At 43.5% G+C, this 25,918-nt stretch overlaps 4 protein-coding genes across 10 annotated transcripts in view; 2 read left to right on the top strand and 2 right to left on the bottom strand.

Moving 5' to 3' along the window:
- The window catches only part of LOC117146585, a 78,239-nt gene that overhangs the window by 27,324 nt on the left and 24,997 nt on the right, over positions 1-25,918 (bottom strand). For all 7 annotated transcript variants that reach the window (XM_033312899.1, XM_033312898.1, XM_033312902.1 and 4 more), the window contains exon 3: positions 409-455. The gene's annotated coding sequence lies outside the window, so the exon portion shown is untranslated. The remainder of the gene's footprint in view (positions 1-408; positions 456-25,918) is intronic.
- Positions 4,654-5,686, top strand: LOC117146587. The gene has a single exon (XM_033312908.1). The coding sequence runs from the start codon at positions 4,741-4,743 to the stop codon at positions 5,617-5,619; it is 879 nt and encodes a 292-aa protein (XP_033168799.1). The 5' UTR covers positions 4,654-4,740; the 3' UTR covers positions 5,620-5,686.
- On the top strand, positions 9,747-17,833 carry LOC117147126 (ras-related protein Rab-1C). Its single transcript, XM_033313892.1, has 3 exons — positions 9,747-9,856; positions 14,108-14,210; positions 17,621-17,833. Exons 1-3 carry the CDS (start codon positions 9,747-9,749, stop codon positions 17,831-17,833), a joined length of 426 nt encoding a protein of 141 aa, XP_033169783.1.
- LOC117146588 (aminopeptidase N) lies at positions 17,885-20,955 on the bottom strand. Its single transcript, XM_033312909.1, has 4 exons — positions 20,348-20,955; positions 18,851-20,282; positions 18,290-18,783; positions 17,885-18,240 (listed from the first exon to the last, which is right to left on the bottom strand). Exons 1-4 carry the CDS (start codon positions 20,953-20,955, stop codon positions 17,979-17,981), a joined length of 2,796 nt encoding a protein of 931 aa, XP_033168800.1. The 3' UTR covers positions 17,885-17,978.

Raw genomic sequence — 25,918 nt, 5'->3', positions numbered from 1 at the left:
CTTTAATTCCCCTTCAGTGGGACTTGCGCAACTTGGTCCGCTTTATCGGAAAACATTGTCCGCTTATCTTTTTCGCAGGACGAAGCGGAAGGAGGATTTGTGTGGCTCAGCTCGAACTGTAGCCTTAGTGCCAGTGCATTCTATCCCGACCTATGCAGCCATTCCCCCACAGTCCATCTCTGACCTCAAAACTAAATCGAAACTTGCAGTGGCAGGACAATCTCGGCGTTATCCTTCCGCCGTTGTTCCTCTTCCTCTGGTCGAAGTTTGTGCGGCTCGAATGCAACAATTCGAATAGAAAACCAAATACTTTTCAGATCACAGTATTCCCCCAGCCCCACCTCTACCATTTCGAACTGTTTGTCATTTGTTGTCCATGTTTTCGGTGCGGCAAGGGTAGTTACTTACCGAAAGTCCTCGAGTTACAACATGAAAGAAGTCGATGCCGGAGACACCTGTAAGTGAAATAAGAGCAGAGCAAAGAAGAAATCCATTAGTTAAGTTCCCGACAAGTCTGCCAGTTCATTACACCCCTGGAACACCCACCCGACCTACCCCTCCTCCTGCTTCAAAAAAAGTATTGTATTAATGATGCAACTGTCAAAGTTTTCGGGCCGCGACTGTACCTGCTAATGAGGCAGCACTCCCCCGCTCGCCAGATTCTTCACTTGCGGGGCGCCCCTTATCTCTTCTCTTTATTTTTTTCTTTCTTTTTTTTGTGCTTTTCTCTTTTTGGTAAATTGAAAGGAATTAATGACAGGACTCAGGTGGGGCGAAATGGAGGAGACCACGTCAAAGACATGCCAAACATATCACGTAAAACATTAAAATGCTGGAGAGCTTGCCAAAATGAGATGGCCAAACAATGTTTGCTGTTGCCAAATGGAAATGTTGCTAAAGAAAATAAAGAGGAGAAAAATAAGTATGGAAAAGGGGGAGAGGGGAATGAATTAAATAAATAGCAGAGCGGGAGAAAGGGCGCTTGGCAAAGAAAACAATTAAAAGAATTTATTGCTTCAGTTTAATGAATTTTCAGCTTGTTTGCACGCACACACACACACATACACATGCCGAAATGGGTAGCTCAGCAGTTTCATTCAACCATTTGATGCATGGTGGGCGGTAGTGGGTGTAAGTGGGTGGTAGTGTGTAGCAGTGGGTGGAGGAGCTTGGAGGTGGCAGGCCTAAAAAGACGCCACAGGTGTAAAATGCTTATAAATCTACGGACTGCGTGCGAGTGTGTGTATGTTTATTGTTGTACAATGCTTAATGAAGTTTTTTTTTTGTTTTTGCCTTTTATGTACCTGCTCCCAGGATCAGAACAGCTGCTTAGACAGCAATTGATGGGCAGTCAGGATTTCATGAGCCACCTGAGCTCTTGAAAACCATTTAAAATGGTCATGATAAAACGCTTCATGCAGCTCCAATTTTCGTTTGGAATTTATGCGATTTAAGGCAATTAACAATGTTGCCAAAGTAGGGATGTAGGAAGTAGGGATATAAAGAATTCTATGGTAACATCAGAATTCTGTTTGGAAAATCAACTTAAACCGAAACTTAATTTTATCTACTTGCACAAGCGTTCAGTGAAATATCCGTTAGACACTTAAGCTTAGTGACATCTATGGCATTATGGGCTAAGTAAAAAGGAGTGCTGATGGAAAAACTGGTGGACAATACAGCCCCCCTCCCGGCAATCGGACACGATGTCTCCGACATGGAAAATGGGGCGGATAGTGGGTGGAAAGTGGAAAGCGTGAGGTAAGTAAGCGAATAGTGGGCGTATTAGGTGAGGTCCTGGCTTCTCTTGGCTCTCAATTATGAAACAATAAACAATTTGCCTGGCGCTTCCCTGTCATCTTTTCCAGTCCTGCCCTTGGTGTCCTCTGGTTTCTCTTTTTTTTTTTCGCCCCCTTATTTTCCTGGCTGCAAATTGGCTGCGACGCTTGTTGTCATCGCCATTTCACCGGAAGCTGATATTTGATAAATTTTTTGTGTCATCTTGTGTTTCATTTTTTTTTTGTTGTTGCTTTTTTTTGTGAGCACTTATAAAAAGCGAACAACAGTTCACTTTCCTGCGGGCCCTTGCAAAAAATTTTAATTCAGTTTGGTTTGGCTTTTTTCTCGGCTTTTCTTTGCTGCGGCCAGCAGTGTCGGGGAGAATTGAGATTTTGCCGACATTTTCCCTGGCATTTTCTTTGCTCTCGCCATCGGGCTGTTAATTTATTGCCCCCGGGGAATCCCCTGCCCGCGCCACCTGTCCATTTTCAGCTTGGCAACTGTTCGCAGGGCAACGGTTAAGTTAACTTGGCCTTGCCAGCAATGTGTTGTATTGGTTATTGATTTGGCCCTCCTACTTGCCAGTTGTGCAGTAAAAATAAACCTACACATTGATTTCACAGAGCTAAAAAAAAAAATGAGTAAAGAAACCAGCAGCAACAATTGCAATTGAAACTTGGAATTGAATGGCAGAAATACGTGTTCAAATGCAGTGAACTGCCAGAATCGCATACAAATTTAAAGATCTCAAAAGTTTACTGTCCAATTTAAAAGCGTTTATTTTGTTGCCTAACAATAGAATTAACTATGTTTAATAGTTTATGAGTCATTATTTTGCGTTAAAACAAAGAACAAAAGAACGCGTAAAAAATAGGAATCTATATATATTTAACCTTTTTTTGGGTCATTATTTTAATGGTTTTATTTTTTCCGGCAAAGCCCATTGCATTTTCCGTAATTCTGGCTTAGGGGAATATTTTCGTTAGAAATTTACGCAGTAAAATCCATTCCAAAGGCAAAAGTCAATTTCCCAAGGTTGTCTGACTTTGGCAAAAGAAAGGCGAACGAATCGTTAACAGAGAACAGCTCGTAAATCTTGGCACTTTTCACTTGGCACTGACCAGCACTGGCTTCCTCACACTTTTGTGGCCTTAAACATTCATTTGTCGAAGTTGAAAAATTGAACGATTCTCGATTTGGATTCGAGAACTTGTTGTTCTTGTCGGTTCCTTCATTTTCGGTGTGAGCTTAAAATTGCAATCTGCTGACGGATAAAAGTACTCGCTGAGTGGGCGTGGCAACGCCTCGGATCCTTTGTGTATTGACCCGATATCGCCGTTGGCACAGGCACAGTCACATCGATGAGGTCAGGATATTAAGCCTTAATTTATGCAACGATTTCTTTGCGCAACGTGTTTATCGAGCGTCTTTCACAACATTGCCACACAAAGTGCCAGTTGGTTGGTCCTTTCGAGGAGGTAAGGTCCAAAAAAATAAAAAAAGGCTGAGAAGACAAATGAGAGAAGGTAAAATGCAGGACGACGCAGGACAATGTCCCTACATACAGGGCGGATCCATTAGGTGGAGCCAAAAGAGGATTTTCGACAGCTGAAATTCCATCTCACTGAGCCTCTTTCGGTGAAAAGTCAACATTCCTGCCTGCAGACTACATTTTGTAGCCCATTAATATGGATTTTGAACAGGTTAAACACATTTACTTACTACTATCGCTTACTATCGTTTTGTGAGCATTTACCTAGCTTTTTTCCAATCGTAAAAATAGTGGGATGTTTCTTTGGGAAAGTGTTGGAAGTGTATTAACTAAGCTTCATACACAGTGCTTAACAATATTTTGGTTATCCCAAAATGCACCAAAAATCCGGTTAAGTTGGGCAGGATTTTGTCAGTGGTAGATGGGGATTTGAATTGAATTGGGGAATGGATGCTGCACACATTGAGGCAGTTGGCAGATAGCAGATGGCATATGGCACATGGCATATGGTTGAATGCCTGGATGACTTGGTGACGTGGTTGGTTGTCTGCTCCCATGAGTGCGGAATGTTGGGAGCAGGGAGTTGGGATCCAGAAAGCTAAGAGCTCAGTGCTCTGAGCTGGGAGATTGCATTTTACTCAAGTAAACTGGGGCGCAGGATAACAGACAAGAGGATGCTGCATGTGAATGTGTTGCTGCTGCTGCAATGTGGCAATGTTGCAAGTGAGAATGCGTCATTAGTGCAGGAAAAGCCACGTGTTGCTGGCGGAAAACTGCAATAACCCACTGGGAAGTACGGAGTATACCACTCTCGAGGGAGGCGAAACGAAACCATGTGGCAAATGAGGCTAAAACACAAGTGAATCCAGGCAAGACCAGAGAAGACATCCTCCTCTCCGATTCTTCTCTGCCTGTATTTCAGTTTCTGTCTCCGTTGCCAAGTGACGCTGATGGATGGATGTAGATGGTATAGGACAGCAGTCAACGTTCATTTCCTGGCCGGGAAACTAATATCCAAGCAGGATGACGAAAAAGATATACATTCCGGATTCTCTACAGTTGACAGAATTCGTTCGTCCAAGCGTATTGAGTTATCAATTGGATTTTTTAGGACAGGACATAGCACAGGGCATTATACACAGGGCTCTGAAACTAACGCTTACTTGAGCTTGTTGCATGTTGTAATCCACAATTGCCTAACCATTTAGTTAGGCTAAAAAGTAGATGTTGTTTTAATCAAGTGGTAAAATAAACAGGTTAGCTATTTGAAATTTAGTAGCATGTATTTTTAGCATGTTTATCGACAATTAGTCACCACACTGATTTTATAGACGAATTCAATAGTAGCCTTAGGAATTATGACTTTGTGCTTTAGCTGAAAACATAACAGTTTAGCTTCATTCCGAAAGGATCTAAACGAAGCCCAAAATTATACGTATTTTCCTTGCTTAAATTTGTTGTATATAAATATGCCGAAACACACTCCATACACATGGCGCCAACCGGACTTTCCCGGTGATGAAAGCGACGTGGCCTGGAAGGATCCCACCCTGCTGGTCATCTGCCAGAATGCCGATGTGGCCAAGGCGATGCAGCCGCTCATACACGCCCTGAAGCAGCCTTTTGCTCCTGGCCTGGTGGTCAGTGTCTTTGTCCACGAGACGATGAGGGATTCGTTTTGTGATCAAGTGCGCAACTCCATGGAACGAATGCACCACCAGGCGGCCTCTCACTCCACCTATGTGAAGGCAGTGGAAATGATTAATTGTCTCCAGGCGGAAGTGGTCAGCATGCTGACGCCAGACGACATTCGCTTCCAGTTCAGAATGTCTGATGCTTCGCCGGTTATTGTATGCGAATTCGATCATAGTTTCTTTGGAGGATCGCGACCCAGTTCGGTGGTGACTTTGCACACATTTCGCAATGCCACCGAATTACCCCGTCTTTTGGCCACCGAACGTGTGCCATTTGTAAGTGTCGCCGTTTGGGGAAGCCATATGGCCACCGTTTATGAGGCGGCTTTGCAATTGGATATCTCAGTAGTGTATATCAACTGCCACGGAATATCACTGACTCCCATCAAGAGCTTTCTCGACGCCGGAAAGCCGCACGTGGTGCTGGCCCAGTACCATCATTTCGAGGTGATTCTCCATGGCGGCAAGCATCGGGCTATCGTGTATCCGGCTATAATACTCGGCGAGCCACCAGTCCGGGCATCGGCGGGATCGGATAAAAAGTCCGCAAAGGAAGAGCAGCGGCGTGTGAAAGATGTCAAAAAACGAGATGAGAAATCCTCGCCAAATTCCAATGTCGATTGTTACCACACGCTCATATTGAAATTAAATTAGCACAGTGCGCAAATAGGTTACATAACATACAATTTTACTCTTGGCATAAGAATAAATTTTTAAAGGTTTTTTTAATTTTCATATCAGATCCTTGATGCTTTCAATTTTATACAAGTATCGCAATATTTTGTTCACGCAATTGGGATTTTCGAAGCATGCTGATTATTTATATCTCATAGCTGCTGCATATTACTGCCTAAAAGCAGTACGAGTATATAAATCATATCCGTATCCGTTCCATGCACTTTATGAGGCACACGTAAATCCGCCATTGGTTCCTTCAGAAACATCCCAAAGCCATAAACAACTGGCGACGCGTATGTAAGTGGGCGAGGGAACAAAAATAGTTCAAGTGCCTACATTCGGCAAGCCAAAGCACTTAGTCGTGTTGCACCACCGCCCACATGCCACACCCACCGCCTCCCTTTTGCCACCCACTATCCGCCACCTCATTCACACAGGCCACATTGCATCTATCCGCGATTTTCGCAATGAGTTTCACTTAACTTTTGCGTCACTTAAATGTAATTTGTGGAACTTTTTGGCTCAGCCTTTCGGCTTGCTATGTGTGTGTGTGGGCGTGGCATATTCGCGGGGGCGTTGGGTTAACGTATGCATGTATGTTTGTAAATATGTATGCATGTTCTTATATGCACGGCTGTTGTTGCCCATTCGATTGCTTTCGCCGGCGGCATCGCTTCGTTCGCCACTTTTGAGTGCATTTCAGTGTAATCAAGCGCTCACTTCAGGAGTCCTTCCCAGTCCTTTTCCAGCCACCCACCACCACTCCCTTGCCGCTATATGCATTCTAGCATTTCATCATTTGTTGCCAGCTTTTTGCCTACCAACTACAAAATTTGCTCCCCTTTTCTCGCTCTTTGCATTTATATTTTTTTTTTCAACATTTCGATTTTGTGAGCCTACACCGAGAGAAAAGCGAGTGGTTTTGCGTAGCAGGGGCAAGGTGGCGGTGCAGTCCTGGCCCATTGTTTTTATATTTTCACCACCCTTTTTTAGACGCCTCACTGTGTGTTTGAGTGGCCTTTTAATGCAGCCGCTTAGCGAGCGTGTTGCAAGTTGCAACTCGAGAGTTGAATTGTTGCTGCCCATTGTTATTGTTATTGTTGTTGCTATTGTTATTGTTCGCCCTGCTGCTGGCAACGATATTCATTATTTATTTCACTGACCCAGTTAACCCAGTGCCGCGGCTGGTCCATGTCCTGACCCAATTTCCCAGTTCCAGTTTGAGTTCCAGCTGGCCAAATTGTCAATGGAAAAGGGGCGGATGGTTCATACTATCAAACAGAGAGTCCCACTTATCATCATTGGGATCAATTCTATGCAACTCGAAAATGTTATATCTTTTAAAAATTAAGTGATCAAAAGTTAAATGTCATACCACAATAAGTTTTTTACCAAATTCCCTATCCATCTATGTTAAATTTTTCGCAAAATTTGATAATATCAAATATGCAAAAATTTGGTAAAATTTTAATTTTTTGAAATCATAAAAGTAGTGATAGGGATAGTTAGCTATGCTTATTAGCAGCACAAAAATGTCTTCATGATAGCGGTGATGACGTTTTTAGCCAAGTTATGGAGAAAACCCCGTTTGTAAATATTCGAATTTTTGCAATATTATTATTTGTTTTTTTTTGCTAAAAAATAATTAGTATTTTCTCAATAGCAATAAAAATAGTTGTCCAAAACTGGAAAGTCATACCTCGTTGAATTCGTAGCAAAATTCCCTATCGACCTGTGTTCAAAATTGGAAATTCATTTTTTTTGCCAATTTTCGCAAATTTTGATGATGGTACCCCTTATCAAAAAGGCAAAAATTTGGTAAAATTTTTATTTTTTGAAATCATAAAAGTAGTGATAGGGATAGTTAGCTATGCTTATTAGCAGCACAAAAATGTCTTCATGATAGCGGTGATGACGTTTTTAGCCAAGTTATGGAAAAAACCCCGTTTGTAAATATTCGAATTTTTGCAATATTATTATTTGTCTTTTTTTGCTAAAAAATAATTAGTATTTTCTCAATAGCAATAAAAATAGTTGTCCAAAAGTGGAAAGTCATACCTCGTTGAATTCGTAGCAAAATTCCCTATCGACCTGTGTTCAAAATTGGAAATTCATTTTTTTTGCCAATTTTCGCAAATTTTGATGATGGTACCCCTTATCAAAAATGCAAAAATTTGGTAAAATTTTTATTTTTTGAAATCATAAAAGTAGTGATAGGGATAGTTAGCTATGCTTATTAGCAGCACAAAAATGTCTTCATGATAGCGGTGATGACGTTTTTAGCCAAGTTATGGAGAAAACCCCGTTTGTAAATATCCGATTTTTGGCAATATTTTTATTATGTTATTTTTCGGTAAAAAATAATCACTATTTCTTCGATAGCAACAAAAATAGTTGTCCAAAAGTGGAATGTCATACCTTGTTAAATTCGTAGCAAAATTCCCTATCGACATGTATTCAAAATTGGAAATTCAAATTTTTTGCCATTTATCGCAAGTTTAGATGATATGGAAATGGATGTGGATAGTAAGCACTGTTAATAAGAAGTACGTAGCAGTTATTCTTTTAGCCGAATAAATGAGTCAGAGTAATGTTGTGGGAATGGTAATCCTGATAAAGGAGTTTAACAGCTAGTGCTCTAAACCAAGTGCTGTAAAAAGATATTCAGCGATAATAAAGTGAGAAGAAAGGAATGAAAATTGGATTGGAGCTACAGAACAGCGTCAAATTGAGTGGAAGATATTGTATTAGGCAGGATAACAGATAGATCAACGGGACATGTCAGAAGATAAGTCTTCGGCTGATTACAAAGGGAGCAAGAGGATGAGGATGAGGAGGAGGACTGGAGTGCTTCAGGAAGTCAGGGATAGTTGAGGACAGCTGAAGAAGTCAGAAGTGAGCGGAATGAGAATGAGTGACTGGCAACAAATCCAACAGAATTCATCCATCCTTCCCGCTCTTTGTGATCCGCCGCCCGGGGCAACGAGGTCCTTCCTGGGACAATTACAAAATTTAGATTATGTTTTCGTTTTCGTTTTTTATATCCCCTCCCGCCGCCTTTGTTGGCCTGTCCTGTTCCGTTCTGTTCTGTTCTGTTCTTGCCACAAACAATGCAGCTTAAATGGAGCGGGGTCGGTGCAGGCGCGGGGCCATGGTGCTGATTGACAGGAAACAACGCCAACAAGTTGTTGACGGCACTGCCACATAAAGAGGGGCGGCGCTCGGCGGATGGGGGCGTGGCAGGAGGAGCAGCTGTTGCCCGAGTTGGTGCTGAATTAACTTGCATTGTATAAGGACAGACAAAAGCCCCTGGACGATGGCGCAAAACTTGAAGGAGCGACACTGGAATATACATAGTGAATGGGAGTAACTTATGCAGCGAAATGTTTGCCATTGTGCGACGGCGTTTAAAAGTCCTACCACTGCCCACTTCCCTCTCTCCTCTTTCCACCCAGCGCCTTCCGCCGACACCTTTCCAACTTTCCGACGACCCGGCCACGCCCCTTCTTTCCGGCCACCCACATATTGCAGTGCATCTCGGAAGTTCGCACACTTCTGCTTACAAAGCACACAAAATTCGCTTCTACATGGCCTGCACCGCAAAGAATTTCGAGTTATTGTTGCCCATTTCATTTTTTGTTGAAAATGGAAGTTGTAAATTCGAAAAAACCTACATTTTGTTGTTTTACGGAGAGCTAACACCTACAATTTCTTTAAGTCAAATGCTAATATAAATTTTGGAGAATGAAGCTCCGATGCAGTGCAGCCTGCGGGAGATATCTGGCCGAGTGTTGGCCAATCCAGCATGGAGGACCCCACCCTCTCCTTCCAAGGACTCTTCTTTCAATAGCCTTTCACTTGGATGGACTTTCGCAGGATGGAGAATCGGTGGGTAGGCAGGTGGGCGAAGGGAAATGGAAGATGGGAACTTTCCCATGCCACCGGCCAGGTGGCTGTTGCCACTGTTGTACGGAAACACTACAAGGATAATGGCAGCGGCAACAACAACTGCATCCGAACAACAATGAGTGGCTGCCTCGGCGTCGCTGCCATGTTGCAAAAGTAATTCAATTTGACTTTTTGTTTTGAAGCTGTCGAGTGGCATGGGACACAAGGGAATGGAGGATGAAGTGGAGGACTGGGTTTGGGATGCTGCAGCTCTCGAGGATTGGCAAGAACAACGCCAGCTGGCCGAGAAACTTTTCGAGGAGCGGTTAAATAAGAAATCGAGGAGGAGGAGGGGTCTTGGCCATGACGGTGTATAAGCTGCACTCTCGACGAGCGTCAATTGATTTAGCCATTGAGTTATTGCCGAGTTGGCAGCCCTCGCCTTGGGGCGGCCATTGCTATTCCACATCCACTTCCGCTTCCGCCCACGCCTGAAACCACGCCCACTTCAAGGGCGACTGAGGTAGCTGCGAAGACCCTGGCAAATCCTGCGATATCCTAAACAAATAATGTCAAGCAGTGAGAAAAGGCCTGCCTGAAATGGTTTCATAATTTTTGGATCAAGTTATTTTGTTATTCTTGAAAGCCACTGAAAATTTGTTTTACTTTATTTGCGATAAGCAGGAAAAGAAAATAACAACCCTATTATAATTTCATATTTTTTATGAACTATTTAATGAGAACCCTCTTAATTTGCGTCATGTAATAATTGCGCTGTGCAGTAAATTGCACATTGTCCAATCGTTGAAGGAACCTATTAATTAAGCATATTAATTCAAGCACTTTGTAAATTTATTTGACTAAACACACTTTTGCCCATTTAAACCCGGTGCAATTAGTGCTGAAAACTGTTGTACGTGTGCATAATGCTTTAATCTCCGGGCCAAAAACCAAATTCCCCGGACCAGGACGAGAACCAACCATATGGCGCCGCAGTCTATCATTGGATGGCAAATCACAGCTGGCCCCTATATTAATTAAATAATAATTTCAGCAATTTGGTTTTGATTACACTTGGCCCATTCCCCACATCCCGTTCCCATTCCCATTTGCCATCGTCACAATGCCGCAAAACAACTGCGCAGCTGAAGGCGAAGACACCTTAAGTGAGTTCTCCCCTGTCGGCGAGTCCGATCCCCTGGGGCAAAATATGATTTGTGGTCAAGGCGGGCGACGAAAACGAAGAAGCCATAAGCCAAATTAACAATTAAAGTAAGCCAGGCCAGTGCGACCATGGACCAGAGACCAGTGAGTCCAAAGAGACAGGACAAACAAGCTGGGAGCTGGGAGCTTGTAGCTGCGAAAAGGGAAATGGTAACTCGGAACTGGGAGTAGATAAACCGGCGTGAGTGGCAGGCCAAAACAAACAAAAGGACCAAGATACAATATACATGTTCGGGGTTTCGGGAATGGGAATGGAAATGCTATGGACTATATAGCAGTAGAACTTTCGTAGCACTGATTGCTGAAGTTTTCGGTGTCTCGTGTTTGTTGCTGCGGCGGGAAGGCCATAATAGTTACTGGGATTCCGGCACAACACGCCGAACACTTTTGGATCTCCAAACCAGCAGCCTTGAGCACTCCAGTTTTCCGTTCTGAGTACTGAGTACTGCCTGCAGAGGCAGTAAATTGCATTTAAAATGCCATAAATTAAGAGACAACAACTGACGATGGCGCCGATGCCGAGATAGAGAGAGAGGGGTTAAGGCCATTGCAGTTTCCACTATTAAAATGCATTAAAATTGTTTTTAATGTCAGCTGCATAGACGCACAAGCACACACACACATATATGTAAGCCACACCGGATAAAGGTCACACACATACACGGGCTCGAATGCATGCATTAAAAAAATAAATTTAAAAAAATAAGCACAAAGAGCTGGGAGGTCGACTTTACCACTCCCAACCCCCTTTGCTAATCCAATTTGTCATAATTAAATTACTTTAAGCCACTTTCCACTTGCCAGGACGTTTTTTTTTTGTTTTTTTGCCTTTTTTCGCCCACCCGCCTCCGCCTGCCCACTCTTGAAAAGTTTTGGAGGCCGCACTTAGCGCGCGCATAAACCTCAATTAAATGCTCGCTCGGAACAAAAGCGAATCGGAGAGCGGGAAAACCGGAGCGGGAAAATCGGAGCGAGGAGGTGGGGGATGTGCGGAAAATGCGAACAAAAAATATGCTTGGTGGGCTAAACGCCGGTGGGTTGGAAAAGTGCAGCATGCTTTCGGGCGCATTAATATCGAATGATAAATAATTACAAGTGCTTAACCAGGCGATTCCGATGCTCATTACACTGCGCTTGCCACACCCTCTTTGCCATTTGCAGTTTTCCCGCCCACAGCAGCTTATATCTATAGCACATACATATATGCAGACACACACACACACACACACAAAACATTCATAAATGCGACAAACCGTTAACTGGCAATGGCAACAAAATGCAAAGTACCATCCTCTTTAAAAAATTGTGGAGGGTGGAAAATGTTTGGTGTTTGCAGGTGGAAAAATGCATGAAAGCAAGTCACTCATGGTTTGCAAAATAAGTAAAGTAAAAACGATTTGAGCAGGCAAAATGTATAGTAATTAAATGAAACACATGTCTTAGGCAAAAAACTTCAATGAAAATTATATTACTCATACGACATGTTGTCTAATCAAGCTTCCATCTATTACTCATACGCACTGTTGACTTGCTTGCTTACGATTATGGGAAGTTGTGCAGAAGTTGTTTCTTTCAAAGCGTTTCCCAACATTGACTTCAGAGATACAACGCCATCGAAATTTGATTTTAATTGGACAAAATGTAACGATGATTAATTTACTTGTCAATGGAGAATTCAAATGTTGGCTTTGCCATAAACAAGTGCAATTTCGCTTTGCACGCATAAGGGTATCAGTTAACTGAAAATGACGGGAATGTTATGTTGATTGACTAATTGGTCAATGACAAATGAAAGCAGAAAATTTGAAAATATGTTTGTCCAATTATAAAGATGGCTTTTGATGGCCCACAGCCAATGAAATGGCAGAAACCACAATCTGCCGAGAAACTGTGTAAATTAATACACTTGTGTTGCAAGATGGGTCAAACAGACACGGATATTCATTGATAGCTGGGAGGTGGGAAATGCTGTATGCCAAAGATAAACAGCTTAATGAGCCTGGCCGAACTTTAAAATGGCCGAAAATGAGAGCATATTGTGTTGGCCAAAATAAATCGAGCTTTGTATGCAATTTAAATGTGCAAAAAAGCGTAAAAATTTAAGCCCCATCAGCTTAGCACTTAGTACGACCATTTACCCGGAAAATCTCCGGTAATTGAAAAAAACAAAAAATCAATTAATTGGAATCGTGCATAATGAATGTCGGACAAACGTGTTTACAAGACCGAAAAGGCAAACAAACCGATTTCCGATGACAAAATTACTCATTTACAATGCAATTTTGACGCTACATACGCGAGAAATCTGCAATGTATACGCCATATACATATGTATGTATGTAGGAGGCATGTGGCTATATACTACTATGTATTTTATACATTGTATCCTCGCTGCTTTGTCCTGATGGCCAGTAAATCATTGACCGAAATTGGTGCGCTTCAGTGGAGGGCTGGGCAAACACGGCGTAAATTAATAAATATTAAAATGTCCAGCCATGTCCTGGAACTCTCCAAGCTCGTCCTGTTTCCTCTCCCTGTGTGCTGACTTACTCATCTGGCACTTGAAAATGAACAAAGCGATAAAAAGCACAAAACACTCAGTCCGAAAATGGGATGGGAGATAGAGCAAACAAACTTCTGAGCCATTACACAACAAAATGGCGTTAACAGCGCAGCAAAAATGGTGCAAATCGTGATCGTACGGCACTAGTTATACCCTTTGAGAGTTTCGCACTTCCTTGGACATTTCCGCTTTGGGTGGTGCTGAAATACCCAACTTTCTGTGCATGATGTGCGTGTGTGTGTGTGTGTGTGAGGAAACCAGGCGAAACAATATATAAACAACAATTCAAATACAGAAAACACACTCAAACACTCACATTGCAATAATATTTTTACATTTCATGTTGCCAAAAGGTTTATCCAGCGAGCAGACGGAAGTGAAAACTCTCTAACGATGGCGATGGAAAAAGTGCAAAAAAATCAAGTCCAACCACAGACGGACAGCGGGAGCACCACGGGGAATCACCAATGGGGGTGGTGGTCGGTGGTCGGTGGATGGTGTGCCCAGAAATATGCAATGATAATCAGAAATGCAAACAGAAAGTGGCGACTCACTCCTCAGTTCATGAGGGCCATCAGGATCAGCATTTGCATCCGCATCACCGTCCCCACATCCACATCCACATCCACATCCACATCCACATCCACATCCACATCCACATCCACATCCACATCCACATCCACATCCACATCACCATCCACATCACCATCCACATCCCATCAACGTCAACATCAGGGGGAGAAATGCTATTGGTTTTTCCATTGGTTGCTGATGTTTCTGATTCCGCAGCTGCCGCTCCTGTTTGCCGGTCAATCAATGCGCCCACCCAACCACTGAACCACTGAACCACCGAACCACCAGTGAACCAGCGAGCAACTGCACCACCATGTGTGTGGGTAGCGCTAATTGTGATGGATTAATTGGCCAGGCCAAGCTCAACCGCATTATTTAGCTGCATTTTAAAGGCCAATGACAATTGTGCTAATGGTCTGGCTGGCTTTTTGGCTTACAATGAGCTACTGCAATGGGCAACAGGTCAAGTGGGTCCTTGAAACAGCTAAATTGCTGAATTAGTGACTCACGGCAATTACCTGTAAATATAAACGATCCGTTTCTACTTATAATTACTGGTTGTAGAATAAAAAAAAATGCGAATCAAATTGGCTGATGCCGCGCATTTATTTCCTTGACCTGTATTATTTACCAACTTCTCGCTTACCACTTCACTATTTATTTATTTATTTACATGCAACATTTCAATTAAATTTCAATTTATTTCTGCAAGCTCATTGATTATGCATGGCAATTAATTTTATGCAATTTTCAGTATGCAATATTTTCAATTAGTCTGGCCAGTGGCAACCAACCAGGAGAACGACTGGACTGGACACGGGTGCGGATTTGAGGCACATAGACAGCATAATATGCTAACTATCCCCCCGCTCGGTGTAATTAATACACGGCGATGGGTGGGGTGTGGCCTGGCATTCCAGAGATTGGATGGCTTCATGGATCTATGGCGAAGGGATTATGCAGTGGACAGGATGAGGCCGAGCCAGGCATACGAGTATTGAATGTCCGAGGAGCAGACAATTAGTTGCTCACGTGACAAATACAAGGCCAGGGAAAATGGCAATAAAAGAAGGAAAAACTAAGACTGAGCGGGTGGTTGGCATCTGGCATATAAAATTGCATTTAAATAATGAAAAAGCCTGAAACAAAAGGCCGGTCAAACAAAGGCAAACTGCAGCCAAATGTCCAACAAAAGCTGAAGAGGAAGGAAACAAACGAAGGTTGAATGGAAGGAAGAAGGAAGGAAGTAGCTTGGCTCAAATCAAGAACATGTAAATACAAACAGGCCGATGTTTGACGCTTGGCTAGCCACTGTCCACAACTGCTGACCCCTGACCTCTGACCACCACCTACAAACATACCTCAGATCCCTGACCGAAATCCGCTTCAAATAAGAGAATTGTAAATTTCAGTTGCAATTCATTTATTGCGAAACATTCTTCTTAGGGATGGATTCCTGAATAAATGATAGCTCAACTCAGCTCCCACTCTGTCATCAGATGTGCCGCATATTCGTATATCTGTATGTGCAGATATGTATACATGTATATGTATACATATATGGATTGTATGAACTGGCTGAAACTTGAGACTCACCTCATTAGCACCTTGTTTGCGTCGGCCACGCGGCGTTTGCGTAATAAGCGGCATCACACCACGAAACACCAATAGCGATGCAAATAAGAAGCTAATGAGGCGCTGATTGATGCCTCTTCATGGCCAACAGCCACACAATATGGTAATGAATGAATGTTGGCCTCTTGGCTAATGGATATACAAAACCCGAAACTGAAATGTCCCAAAAAGATAGCCAAGCGCTGTCAAAGGCGAATTGCATAACCATAACCAGATGCCTTCGAGGGGGCAGCAAACCATCACAGGGGGCAGCTAAGCGCCTTAAGGCAGCTGCCTCTTCCTCTTCCTCCTCCCACAGCAAATCCTCCCGCTACTGATGTGGCATCTCCTCCATTCATCAGCTGCCAGTTGTCAATTGTCAGTTGTCACTTGGCTGCCTCGTGTGGCCTGCTAATGCGATGCGTTGCAATGCGACGCGCATCTGAATGATGCAGCAACTGAAAATCGCTGGCTGCAAATGGCAACTTTGTGTGTAGCATCAACTGGCATGCCGGATAGCTGGCAAACTGGCAGGACCAGATAGGCAGCTCACTAATTGCCACCAAACGGAAGGAGGCAGAAGAGAGCGGGCGACGCCACCCATGAGATCGCGTTAGTTATGTTGTTAGGCTGGCTCGACTTTCGCCGGGTATCTGGGTATGTAGATGCGTAGCGAGGAACTAAGAGTTTGGAACCTTTGGGAAAATCTATGCTTACCGAGAGTCTTTAATCGAAATGCTGAAAACGCACAAATGGAATTTTGCATACCACGAAAGGTGCTCATGGAACGGAATGAATGAATATAAGCAAATAAATGTGCATTGGCCTTATTTAGTTAAATACATTTCAGTTGACGGATCAGAAGAGAAACATTTTTAAGGGTATTTTTAATAGCTTAGCTTAAAAATAGCAAACAGCCTAGAGAAAACTGCTTTAAAAATCTAATAGACACAGCTAACAAACACTATCACTAAAATCGGATACTTACAAACGGGGTTTTCTCCATAACTTGGCTAAAAACGTCATCACCGCTATCATGAAGACTGTTTTGTGCTGCTAATAAGCATAGCTAACTATCCCTATCACTACTTTTATGATTTCAAAAAGAAAAAATTTTACCAAATTTTTGCATTTTTGATAGGGGTACCATCATCAAAATTTGCGAAAATTGGCAAAAAAAAAATGAATTTCCAATTTTGAACACAGGTCGATAGGGAATTTTGCTACGAATTCAACGAGGTATGACATTCCACTTTTGGACAACTATTTTTATTGCTATTGAGAAAATACTAATTATTTTTTAGCAAAAAAAGAACAAATAAGAATATTGCAAAAATTCGAATATTTACAAACGGGGTTTTCTCCATAACTTGGCTAAAAACGTTATCACCGCTATCATGAAGACATTTTTGTGCTGCTAATAAGCATAGCTAACTATCCCTATCACTACTTTTATGATTTCAAAAAATAAAAATTTTACCAAATTTTTGCATTTTTGATAAGGGGTACCATCATCAAAATTTGCGAAAATTGGCAAAAAAAATGAATTTCCAATTTTGAACACAGGTCGATAGGGAATTTTGCTACGAATTCAACGAGGTATGACATTCCACTTTTGGACAACTATTTTTATTGCTATTGAGAAAATACTAATTATTTTTTAGCAAAAAAAACCAAATAATAATATTGCAAAAATTCGAATATTTACAAACGGGGTTTTCTCCATAACTTGGCTAAAAACGTTATCACCGCTATCATGAAGACATTTTTGTGCTGCTAATAAGCATAGCTAACTATCCCTATCACTACTTTTATGATTTCAAAAAATAAAAATTTTACCAAATTTTTGCATTTTTGATAAGGGGTACCATCATCAAAATTTGCGAAAATTGGCAAAAAAAATGAATTTCCAATTTTGAACACAGGTCGATAGGGAATTTTGCTACGAATTCAACGAGGTATGACATTCCACTTTTGTACAACTATTTTTATTGCTATTGTGAAAATACTACTCTCCCAGAAAAAAAAGACCAGAACAAACCAAGCTAAAATTGCCACTTCCTTCAGTCGAAACTTATACATATTAAACCGAACCGAATTGACGATGAATTTAAGGTTCTCATCGTGGGTGACACCGGCGTGGGCAAATCCTCCCTGATGATGCGTTTCACGGAGAACAAATTCCTCGAGAACTACATGTGCACGGTGGGCATGAATATCAGGGCGAGCTACGTGGAGCTGCTCGAGGGCAAGATGATGCTGGAGGTCTGGGACACCACCGGCGACGAGCGCTTGAAGTCTAAATCTGATATTATCCACAGGATTTAACCCAATATCTTGGCCAAAAATGTGGCACAGATAAAATAAAGACTGTTTTGTACGGCTTATTAACCGATCTGAAGAATCCAAAAGTAGCTTTGATTGTGTGACCATTGACTTTAACATTTAAGATTTGGATTGGGATAACAATCTTTTATTTGAGTATCCGCTTCGTCCGACTCCGCCACAGAATTATGTCCCGAATGGCCTGCAACATGGGGCGAAACTTGGTGCGCTGCCAGTGGATGTTATCGTTGCCCCGTTCCAGCAGGATCTTGATGAGCCGCTCACTGCCGTTCATGTCGCGCAGGATCTCCTTAAAGAATTTGCTAAAGTAGAGCAGTTCTTTCGGAGTGGATAGACATTCAATTAGGGGTGTCATTAGATTTACAACCTTGTCGGTTGAGTTGCTGCAACTTTGGGCGATCAGAAGAATAATATTTCATCGACTTGTCCGGCACTTACTAATTGCGAATGTTCTGCATATTGACGGACACGTACTTCTTGGCCAATCGATAGCCCATGGAGTTAGAGACAACAGCCTTGAAGGTTCGCCTGGCGTTTTGCTTTCGCACTCCCGAGCTCTCAAAAGTCCATATAAGGACTCTCTGCAGGGCGAAGACATTCCGCGAACAGGCCAAGGCGGTCAGCAGTGATTCCTTTTCGGCGGCAAAGTTCGAGCGTTTGTACATCGACTCCACCGTATCCCGGTCCCCTTCAGTGCCGAACTTGACCGCCGTGCAGACGACCGTTTCTCGCTCTTGGATGGTCATCCATCCGCCCTTCTCCGGCGTTCCCTTTTTGAATTCCCGACGGGCGAGACTCACACAGGCGGGCAGCTCGTACTCACAGGCCAGTCTGATGATGACGGGGCGGTGGGTCATGTTGCCCGAGGAACTGGTCAAGTCCGAGGATAGCACCCGCTTGAACTGCCGCTCCAGCAGGAGGCGCATAAAGGTCTGAGACAATGCAAGCACACTGATTTATGCCTTTTAAAGATCCACCTTATAAGCCCCATAAACCCACCTTAAAGATCAGGTAGTTTGAGTTCCTCTTCGCTACGTTATTGATACGCTCGAAGTTTATCTCGGTTGCTGCCCAGACCACGAATTCGTCCTCGTGCTCCAGATAGCCGAGAATGCCCAGGGCCATGTCATATTCGATATCGCCACTCCAGGCGAGGCTGAAGAGATCGTCGACCAACTGGGCGCGGTTTACACGATGTATGAGACGAAACTTATTGGGATCAGCGAGCGTTTTGTTGAGCAGCTGCCAGTTGCGGAGGTCATAGTTCACGCGGAATGGAGCCGTATGTTGGACATTGAACAGTATCCAGTCCTCAGGCTCCGCCTCCAGTTTCCCCAATATAACGGTATTAGATTTACTCGAAGGCTTAGAAATCGGACATGTAAGCCAGCGGCTGAAGGAGATGATTTCCGAATGTTGGCAACTGGGGCAGGTATAGCTGAGCGGAACCCACCAGCAAGGACTCCTGGCCCAGCGGTTTCGGAACTGGGGAGTGATGAAGAAGCGCTGTTGACTTACGATAGCCGTACGATCCTCGTAGTTCCGGGTAACGGTGACCAAGGGATATCCCGGTTGCCCTAGCCAGCATTTCATGATCCCAGTGATGTTCAGACCCTTGCCCAAACGTCCATTGCGGTCTACCTGCAGTTGCAAGAGATCCCAAAAGTCAGAGGATGTGGCAGTGCGATTGGCATAGACAACCAGATAGCGACGCAGTGCCGTCAGCCATGCCTCTTCGCCCATGACGCGGTGTAGCATCTCGAAGAGCACGGCTGCCTTGCGCTCCCCAATCTCATTGTACGCCGCCCAAATGTGGCTCTCATCGGGCACCGATGCTGTCACCAGATCAGTATTAACATGGGCATCGTAGTCGAGGACCGAGAGGTAGAGCTGGAGGGCGTGGCGCTCCTGGTAATCCCACTCCGGACGCAGTGAGTGCACACCAAAACGCGAGAGATACAGGGCAAAGACGTTCTTCAGCCAGATCTCATGCCACCAGGCGACGGAGACCAGATTGCCGAACCACTGGTTCACCACCATCATAGCCACCGCACGCGCCACGCCCTGTTGATCGTCAATGGAACTCCGTTGGCTATCGTACAAAAGGGATTCCTCCGCGAAGGCTGGCAAGCCCCAGTTCTCTTTCGACTTAAAGGTGAAATCTGGAAGAGCCACCAAATCGATCTTCTTCTGCCGGTAGGTACTGTTAAAGAGATCTTCGTAGAAGGATAGCAGCGGTGCCACCACCATGTTGGCGAACTCAGTCTGCGACAGTGCATCCGGACGTGCCCACGTCCTAATTGGACAATCCGATCGCTCGCTGGACGTGAAACCAGGCCTATCGAACTTGCTGATCACGAAGGCCACCAGGTACGTTTGCATCGGATGGCTCTCGACGAACTGCGTCCACACGTAGTCCTTCAGGCTGGCACTTCAGGTATTAAGACGATAGGAATACAGTACATTTGAGTTTCATTGCGGAACACCTCTACTCACTGGCGAATGGTCCGCTGGACGGGCATGTTGGAAAGAGCGCGGTACAGATACGGATGTGCCAGATTGATCTTGAAGGGTGTCCTAAAAATGGGATCGTCGAAGCAGGGAAAAGCCTCGCGGGCGTGGTTCGGTTCAAATTGGGTGGCCGCCAGCCATTGGGTTAAAGTAGTATTATGATCCACATAATTGCTGCTATAGAATCCAGTGTGGTCACTTCTCAAAACACTAGTAAATGCCACCCGCATGGAGTATGTGACGTTGACCTTGAGTGGTCTCTTTAAGGACACAGTCAGTCGACTTAGTTTAATGTCCATCTCTATACTGCTAACCGGCACTGAGTTGCCATTCTTGGCAGACAATGTCACCGCCCTTCGCTTGCCGATCGCCAAATCGTGGGAATTAAGCACTATTTTCTTTGTAGATCTCTCCGATCTCAGATCAATAACCACCGTACCGCCGAAGGGCTGATAGGGTTGGTTGATCCGCGTCACGATGTCCACGCGATAGCTAAGCGGTACCAACCACTTTGGAAGGCGACCGACAGCGGTTTTGTTAGCCTCTAGGTGGAAAAACAGGGCGGTGAGTATTGTCAGGTAGCTTAAGTGCATGATTTCAATGACTGATTTACTTTGTTCATGTTTTTCAATCAAGTCAGGTGTGTGTCTAATCGGAAATTCGTCAGGCCACGCAACAGGAACACAAAGTACTCGACCATTCTGATACCTAGCATATGCTCAATGAATACGTATATTTCCTATGACAATATTCTATTATCCGGTTTTCATATTTCGTCGGCAAGCAAAGTCAAATTAAACATGTTAGGAAATTCCTGGAGCTGAAGTTATTCGATTACAAAAGCAATTCTCAAAGGAAGTAGATTTAATTGAGGAGCAATAACCTATTTCTCGTATACAGTAACAGAAATATGAATGCAAATTATAACGAAACTTTCGTTCGTTTTGAGGCAAGACGCAATAATTCGGGATGTGGACGGCTCGTTCCACTGATGGAATCTGGATCAGAATTTGTGGTTTTCATCAGTGTTGTAGATGGAACGCAAAGGAAATCCAATCGAAATCGCACTCATGGAGCAAAATGAGGGGCGGATTGGGGGCGGGGCTCAGAAGAAAGGGGCGACAAACCACAGCACAATGTCATTAGCGCATGTTGGTTGCTCTCCTCTTTCACTCGTTATCTTGCGTGTGTGTGTTTGTCTGTATTTGTGTGTGTGTTTGTGTGGGCTTGGCAATAAATTTCCAATTTTCGTGCAATTTTCGCAGAGCGGCATGCATACATACGTACATATGTATATGTACCTTTGGAGTCCGGTGTTCGGTGTCCGTTGTCTGTTGTCTGTTGTCCGTATAACGGAGAGTTGTGTTTTTAGGGGCCAGAGCCTGGCGTACTCATAAATACATTGACCAATAACATAATTTTTGTTTGTGTTGGTATATTGCCAAATGACCTCGTTACCCCGGCGGGAAAATCGAGGCAGGAAAATCACTGCCACAACACGACACAAAAAGGCGACAAAGGCACCGAACGTGCGGCATATGTTTCTCTGAGTGAGTGGGTGGTAGTGGCATTGCTTTTTGGGGCACTGGGCGTAGGGGGCGTGTTCCTGGGCCTAACGGAAGTCGGCTGAGACCCCTCCGACAGTCGCCGCTGCGGCATTATAATTAATGGGCATGATGGGCCATGCGAGCCCGCATTTTCATACTACCGACCTTTCGTGTACCTCACAGACCCTTCTCCGATTTCTGGGATATTAAATGTAACGATGCAAGTTGGCTATGAATACGACACGTAGTGTGTGCCACTGTCCACAAGGTGGCGCTCGTGTGGCTGCTGCTGATGATGATGATCACATGCTATTAAACCGCAATACAATAGCAATTTTCAAATAAATGATTTATGGCTCTGGACATGACACACACAGCTGTCGTCTGCGTGTGTGTGTGTGCGTGTGTGTGTGCGTGTGTGTGTGCGTGTGGACTGCTGGCAAATGCAAAACTGCCGTAGTCCCTCAGTTGCTGCCCATAAACCATACAAAACAAAAAAAACAAAAAGAAACCCAGGGAGGGACAAAAAGAAAGGGAAAGGAAACACAGGACGAGGCTTGAAAGCCAGAAAAACTGAGAGCCAAATGCCCAGCAGAAGGTCGAAGGTGCTGACTGAGATGGTGGGGCTGCTTTTTTGATGCATGGCCGAGGGTTCATAAAGTCGATTTCCACTGGCCAATTGTTCGAAACTGCAGTCAGTGAATTAAGTCAGTTCAATTGTCAGCCAAGTAGAATTTCCCTCGATTTCCTTTCGCCGCTCAATAGGCTCCACTCTACTTTCGATGCTGATAGTGCCCTTATTTTCCAGTCAAGTCAATTTGGATCATGAGTGTATGGTTTTAGATATAGCAACTTGTAAGTTATCCGCTGCTTGCCTTTCGTCTATATTTATACCCATTACAGTATTGCTCACAGATTTTGTTACTTTTGATGGGGGAAACTTTACTCCTGCACTAGATGTCTAATTTGCTATCGATTGATAGAACTGATGGAAGATTGTTGCCAAGGTGCCATTCAGTTTTCCATACCCGTCAACTCACATGTTACGTATACGTACCGTATGCATATGTGAGGGATGGCAATCTGTTGATTTGGCCACTTGACATGGCACACTTAGCCAAATCCAGAAGGGAAGCTCAAGGAAACTGGGAGCCGAGAAAATGATGATTTCGTTCTGCAGCCGCTATTAAGTCATAACATTTATATGTATATCCCCGTTTTATACCCTGACAAATCAGCGCAACGAGGGAAGGAAAAGTTGAAACGCAGAGAAGGCAACTGGGAGCTGTCATGGCCAAGATGGCAATGGGTACGTTCGTTCACCTGTCTCAAACACACACCGAGATATAGCCACGTTGATGTCTCCATTTTGTGTGCGTGCGATGCCATTGTTGCTGCTGTTGTAAAATTTAATGCAAAACTCGTTTATAAACACAAAACCGGCAAAACGAAGCGAAAGAGAGAGAGAAAAAATGGAGATGGAGAAGGAGGAAGGTCCATATTCAGCGGGAAGGGCAAACGACACCGTCATTTTCTGCTCAAACGTTTGCGTGACAGCACCACCCACTACAAATGCCTCGAACCACCCACTAACCGGCCATAATTTCACCAACCAACCAACCCACCCACCAAGTTGGCTGCCATTTTGACAGATGCCAAACGCAAAGCGAGCAGCAAAGCCCAACAATTTTTATTTGTCTTTTTGTTGTTTAGCTTGGCTAGAAGGCAAATGGCCGAAACGCGTATCAAATTGGTGCAAACCATGGATACCCTATAAATACGAAATATTCTTTTAAAGATGAAGGTAAAACATCAAATCCTTTATTGACTTAAGGTTCAATGAGCTATTTCCATTCAAATCAAAAACAATATGCTCAATATCCAATTTCTATTGTGTAGCAATATTTCCATAGTTATAGGGTGTACAAAACACCAGAGAATGTAACTTGAGGTCAAAGTTTACAGCTCTGCCGTGGACCATCGTTAGTTGGTTTTTACGACTCGTAACGCTGCTGACCAACGACACCCGGACACCCCGGAGCACGGACCTTCGACCCCCCCCGAACCCAAACCTCCGGTAACCATAAAGATTAATACCGTAGACCCACCGCTCCATCCGGAGCGATAACAGTTGTGAGGCCATTGCAGTGGCTCGCAAACTGCGGCAATCGTTATTATTGCAATTTCATTAGATGGAAGCCACAAAAATGAAATAATTAATGGCGGAGTGAAACTGAAATAATTGCCAACGGTGCGGGGGGTCGGTTTCGGCGGGGCGGGGTGTTGTTGGGCGCCTAATGATTTATAATTTATGGAATTGAACGAAAAATTATAACAATTAAATGGCAAATTTCGATTGCATTGCCAATCTAAGCGGTCAATTAATTACTAATGGGATTAACAATTTGGAGACAAAAGAGCTACTTAAATTTAGCAAAATGAATGAAAAAGTTGAGATAAACCGTTATTGGATACACCATCATTTTATGCAAAATTAAACCTTATTGCCATGGATAATAAGCATTATAAGCATAGATGTATAAAATCTTGCTTATTAGTTACCAATTTTCAAATGTAACTTTCTGTATATGCATGTAAATCGATTGTTAGTCTGTATTAATAACATATTTCCTCGTTGCACTGGTTCATTTTGTTAGCTCAGAGTTGCTCTATATATATTTATTTTTGATCCACTGCCAAGAGCCGAAAAACTGACCCAAACACGAACAGCAGTCGCACTACGACTATGTGGCCATGTTGAGGCTACGACATGGAGGAAAAAAACTCCATAAAAAGTTTTGCAATTGCTTAAACGTGCCGTTCGGGCCGCATCATAAACCAGGAGGCAACAAAACACGCCCACCCACTTTTAGTTTAGTGGGGGCTTTAAAGCCTTTAAATTCGAATTGCATTCTCTAAATGTCGGGCATTCCCGGTTGATGGGGATGGGGGTTGCAAAGTGCAGGCAAAGTGTGTATGTATGGGTGGGATTTTTGTGTTGGTATGTGTGCCACATTAGCCACATTCGGAGTTTCTGCATTTTGGATTGCCTACTTTTCGGGGCAGTCATTTTCGGGGTCCTAATAACTTACGCCTCAGTGGTAAAAGGTAACAACAAAAAAGTTAGCTGAATTGTTCAAGATTTGTTTCAATTTCCCCATGCAAAACTCGGGCTTCCTTTTACACACACAACCACACACACACACACACACGTGGCTAATGGCTATATACACTCAGCAACCAACTGCTTTAATATGCTGACATGTATGTATATTTATGCAAATAAGCAACAACAACGCCTTGGCATACAATTTCAAATGATCTAATGAAACAACAACGGAATGAGCAACAACAAAGACACATAAAAACACCACACGAAAGTGGGCGAGGGACCGGGTAAATGGTGGGCGTGGCTGAGTGGCAGGAAAACCCAAGGAAAACTCTTTTCATATCTTTGTGTGTGTGTGGAGTGAACAGAAAAGTAAGGGATATGAAATGGGTTGAGAACGAGCAAAAGAAGTGGGGAATCCACTAAAGGAGGAGAGGAAAGGAAAAGCACAACTACAATAGGAAAATAGGATGAAAAATCAACGGAAGGGGGAATTGCAATTGCAGAATACAATTCAAGTAGAAAACAACACAAGGTACTCAATTCACTACTTCGGTGCATTTTACATTTGATTTACAGATTGATGTTTTGTTGAAGTCTTGCAGGAAGTACGTTTAAAGCATATTGATCCAGACTATATGGATAACTATAACAAAATACAATGTTTTGCCAGGGTTTTTGTTTTCCCAATAAAAAGTGTTACAATTTAGAGAGAGCTTAAGTGTCCAGGGAAATGGCAGCACACCAAATTTTCCCCTTGGCCCCAAGACAAATTTAATCAAATTTGTTGTCCCTTAACAAAACTGTGGAAATCTTGTTAAAATTTCGCATCGGTGAGTGGGCCCCTCACCCCCCTTTTTGGTTTTCTGTATCAGTAGCTGCAACTGTTTTACTGCGGCT

Source organism: Drosophila mauritiana, chromosome X (assembly GCF_004382145.1).
Source record: "Drosophila mauritiana strain mau12 chromosome X, ASM438214v1, whole genome shotgun sequence".
NCBI classification, from domain to species: domain Eukaryota; kingdom Metazoa; phylum Arthropoda; class Insecta; order Diptera; family Drosophilidae; genus Drosophila; species Drosophila mauritiana.
The sequence above is the reverse complement of the archived record's forward strand: the minus strand, read 5'-3'. Positions and strand labels throughout refer to the sequence as shown.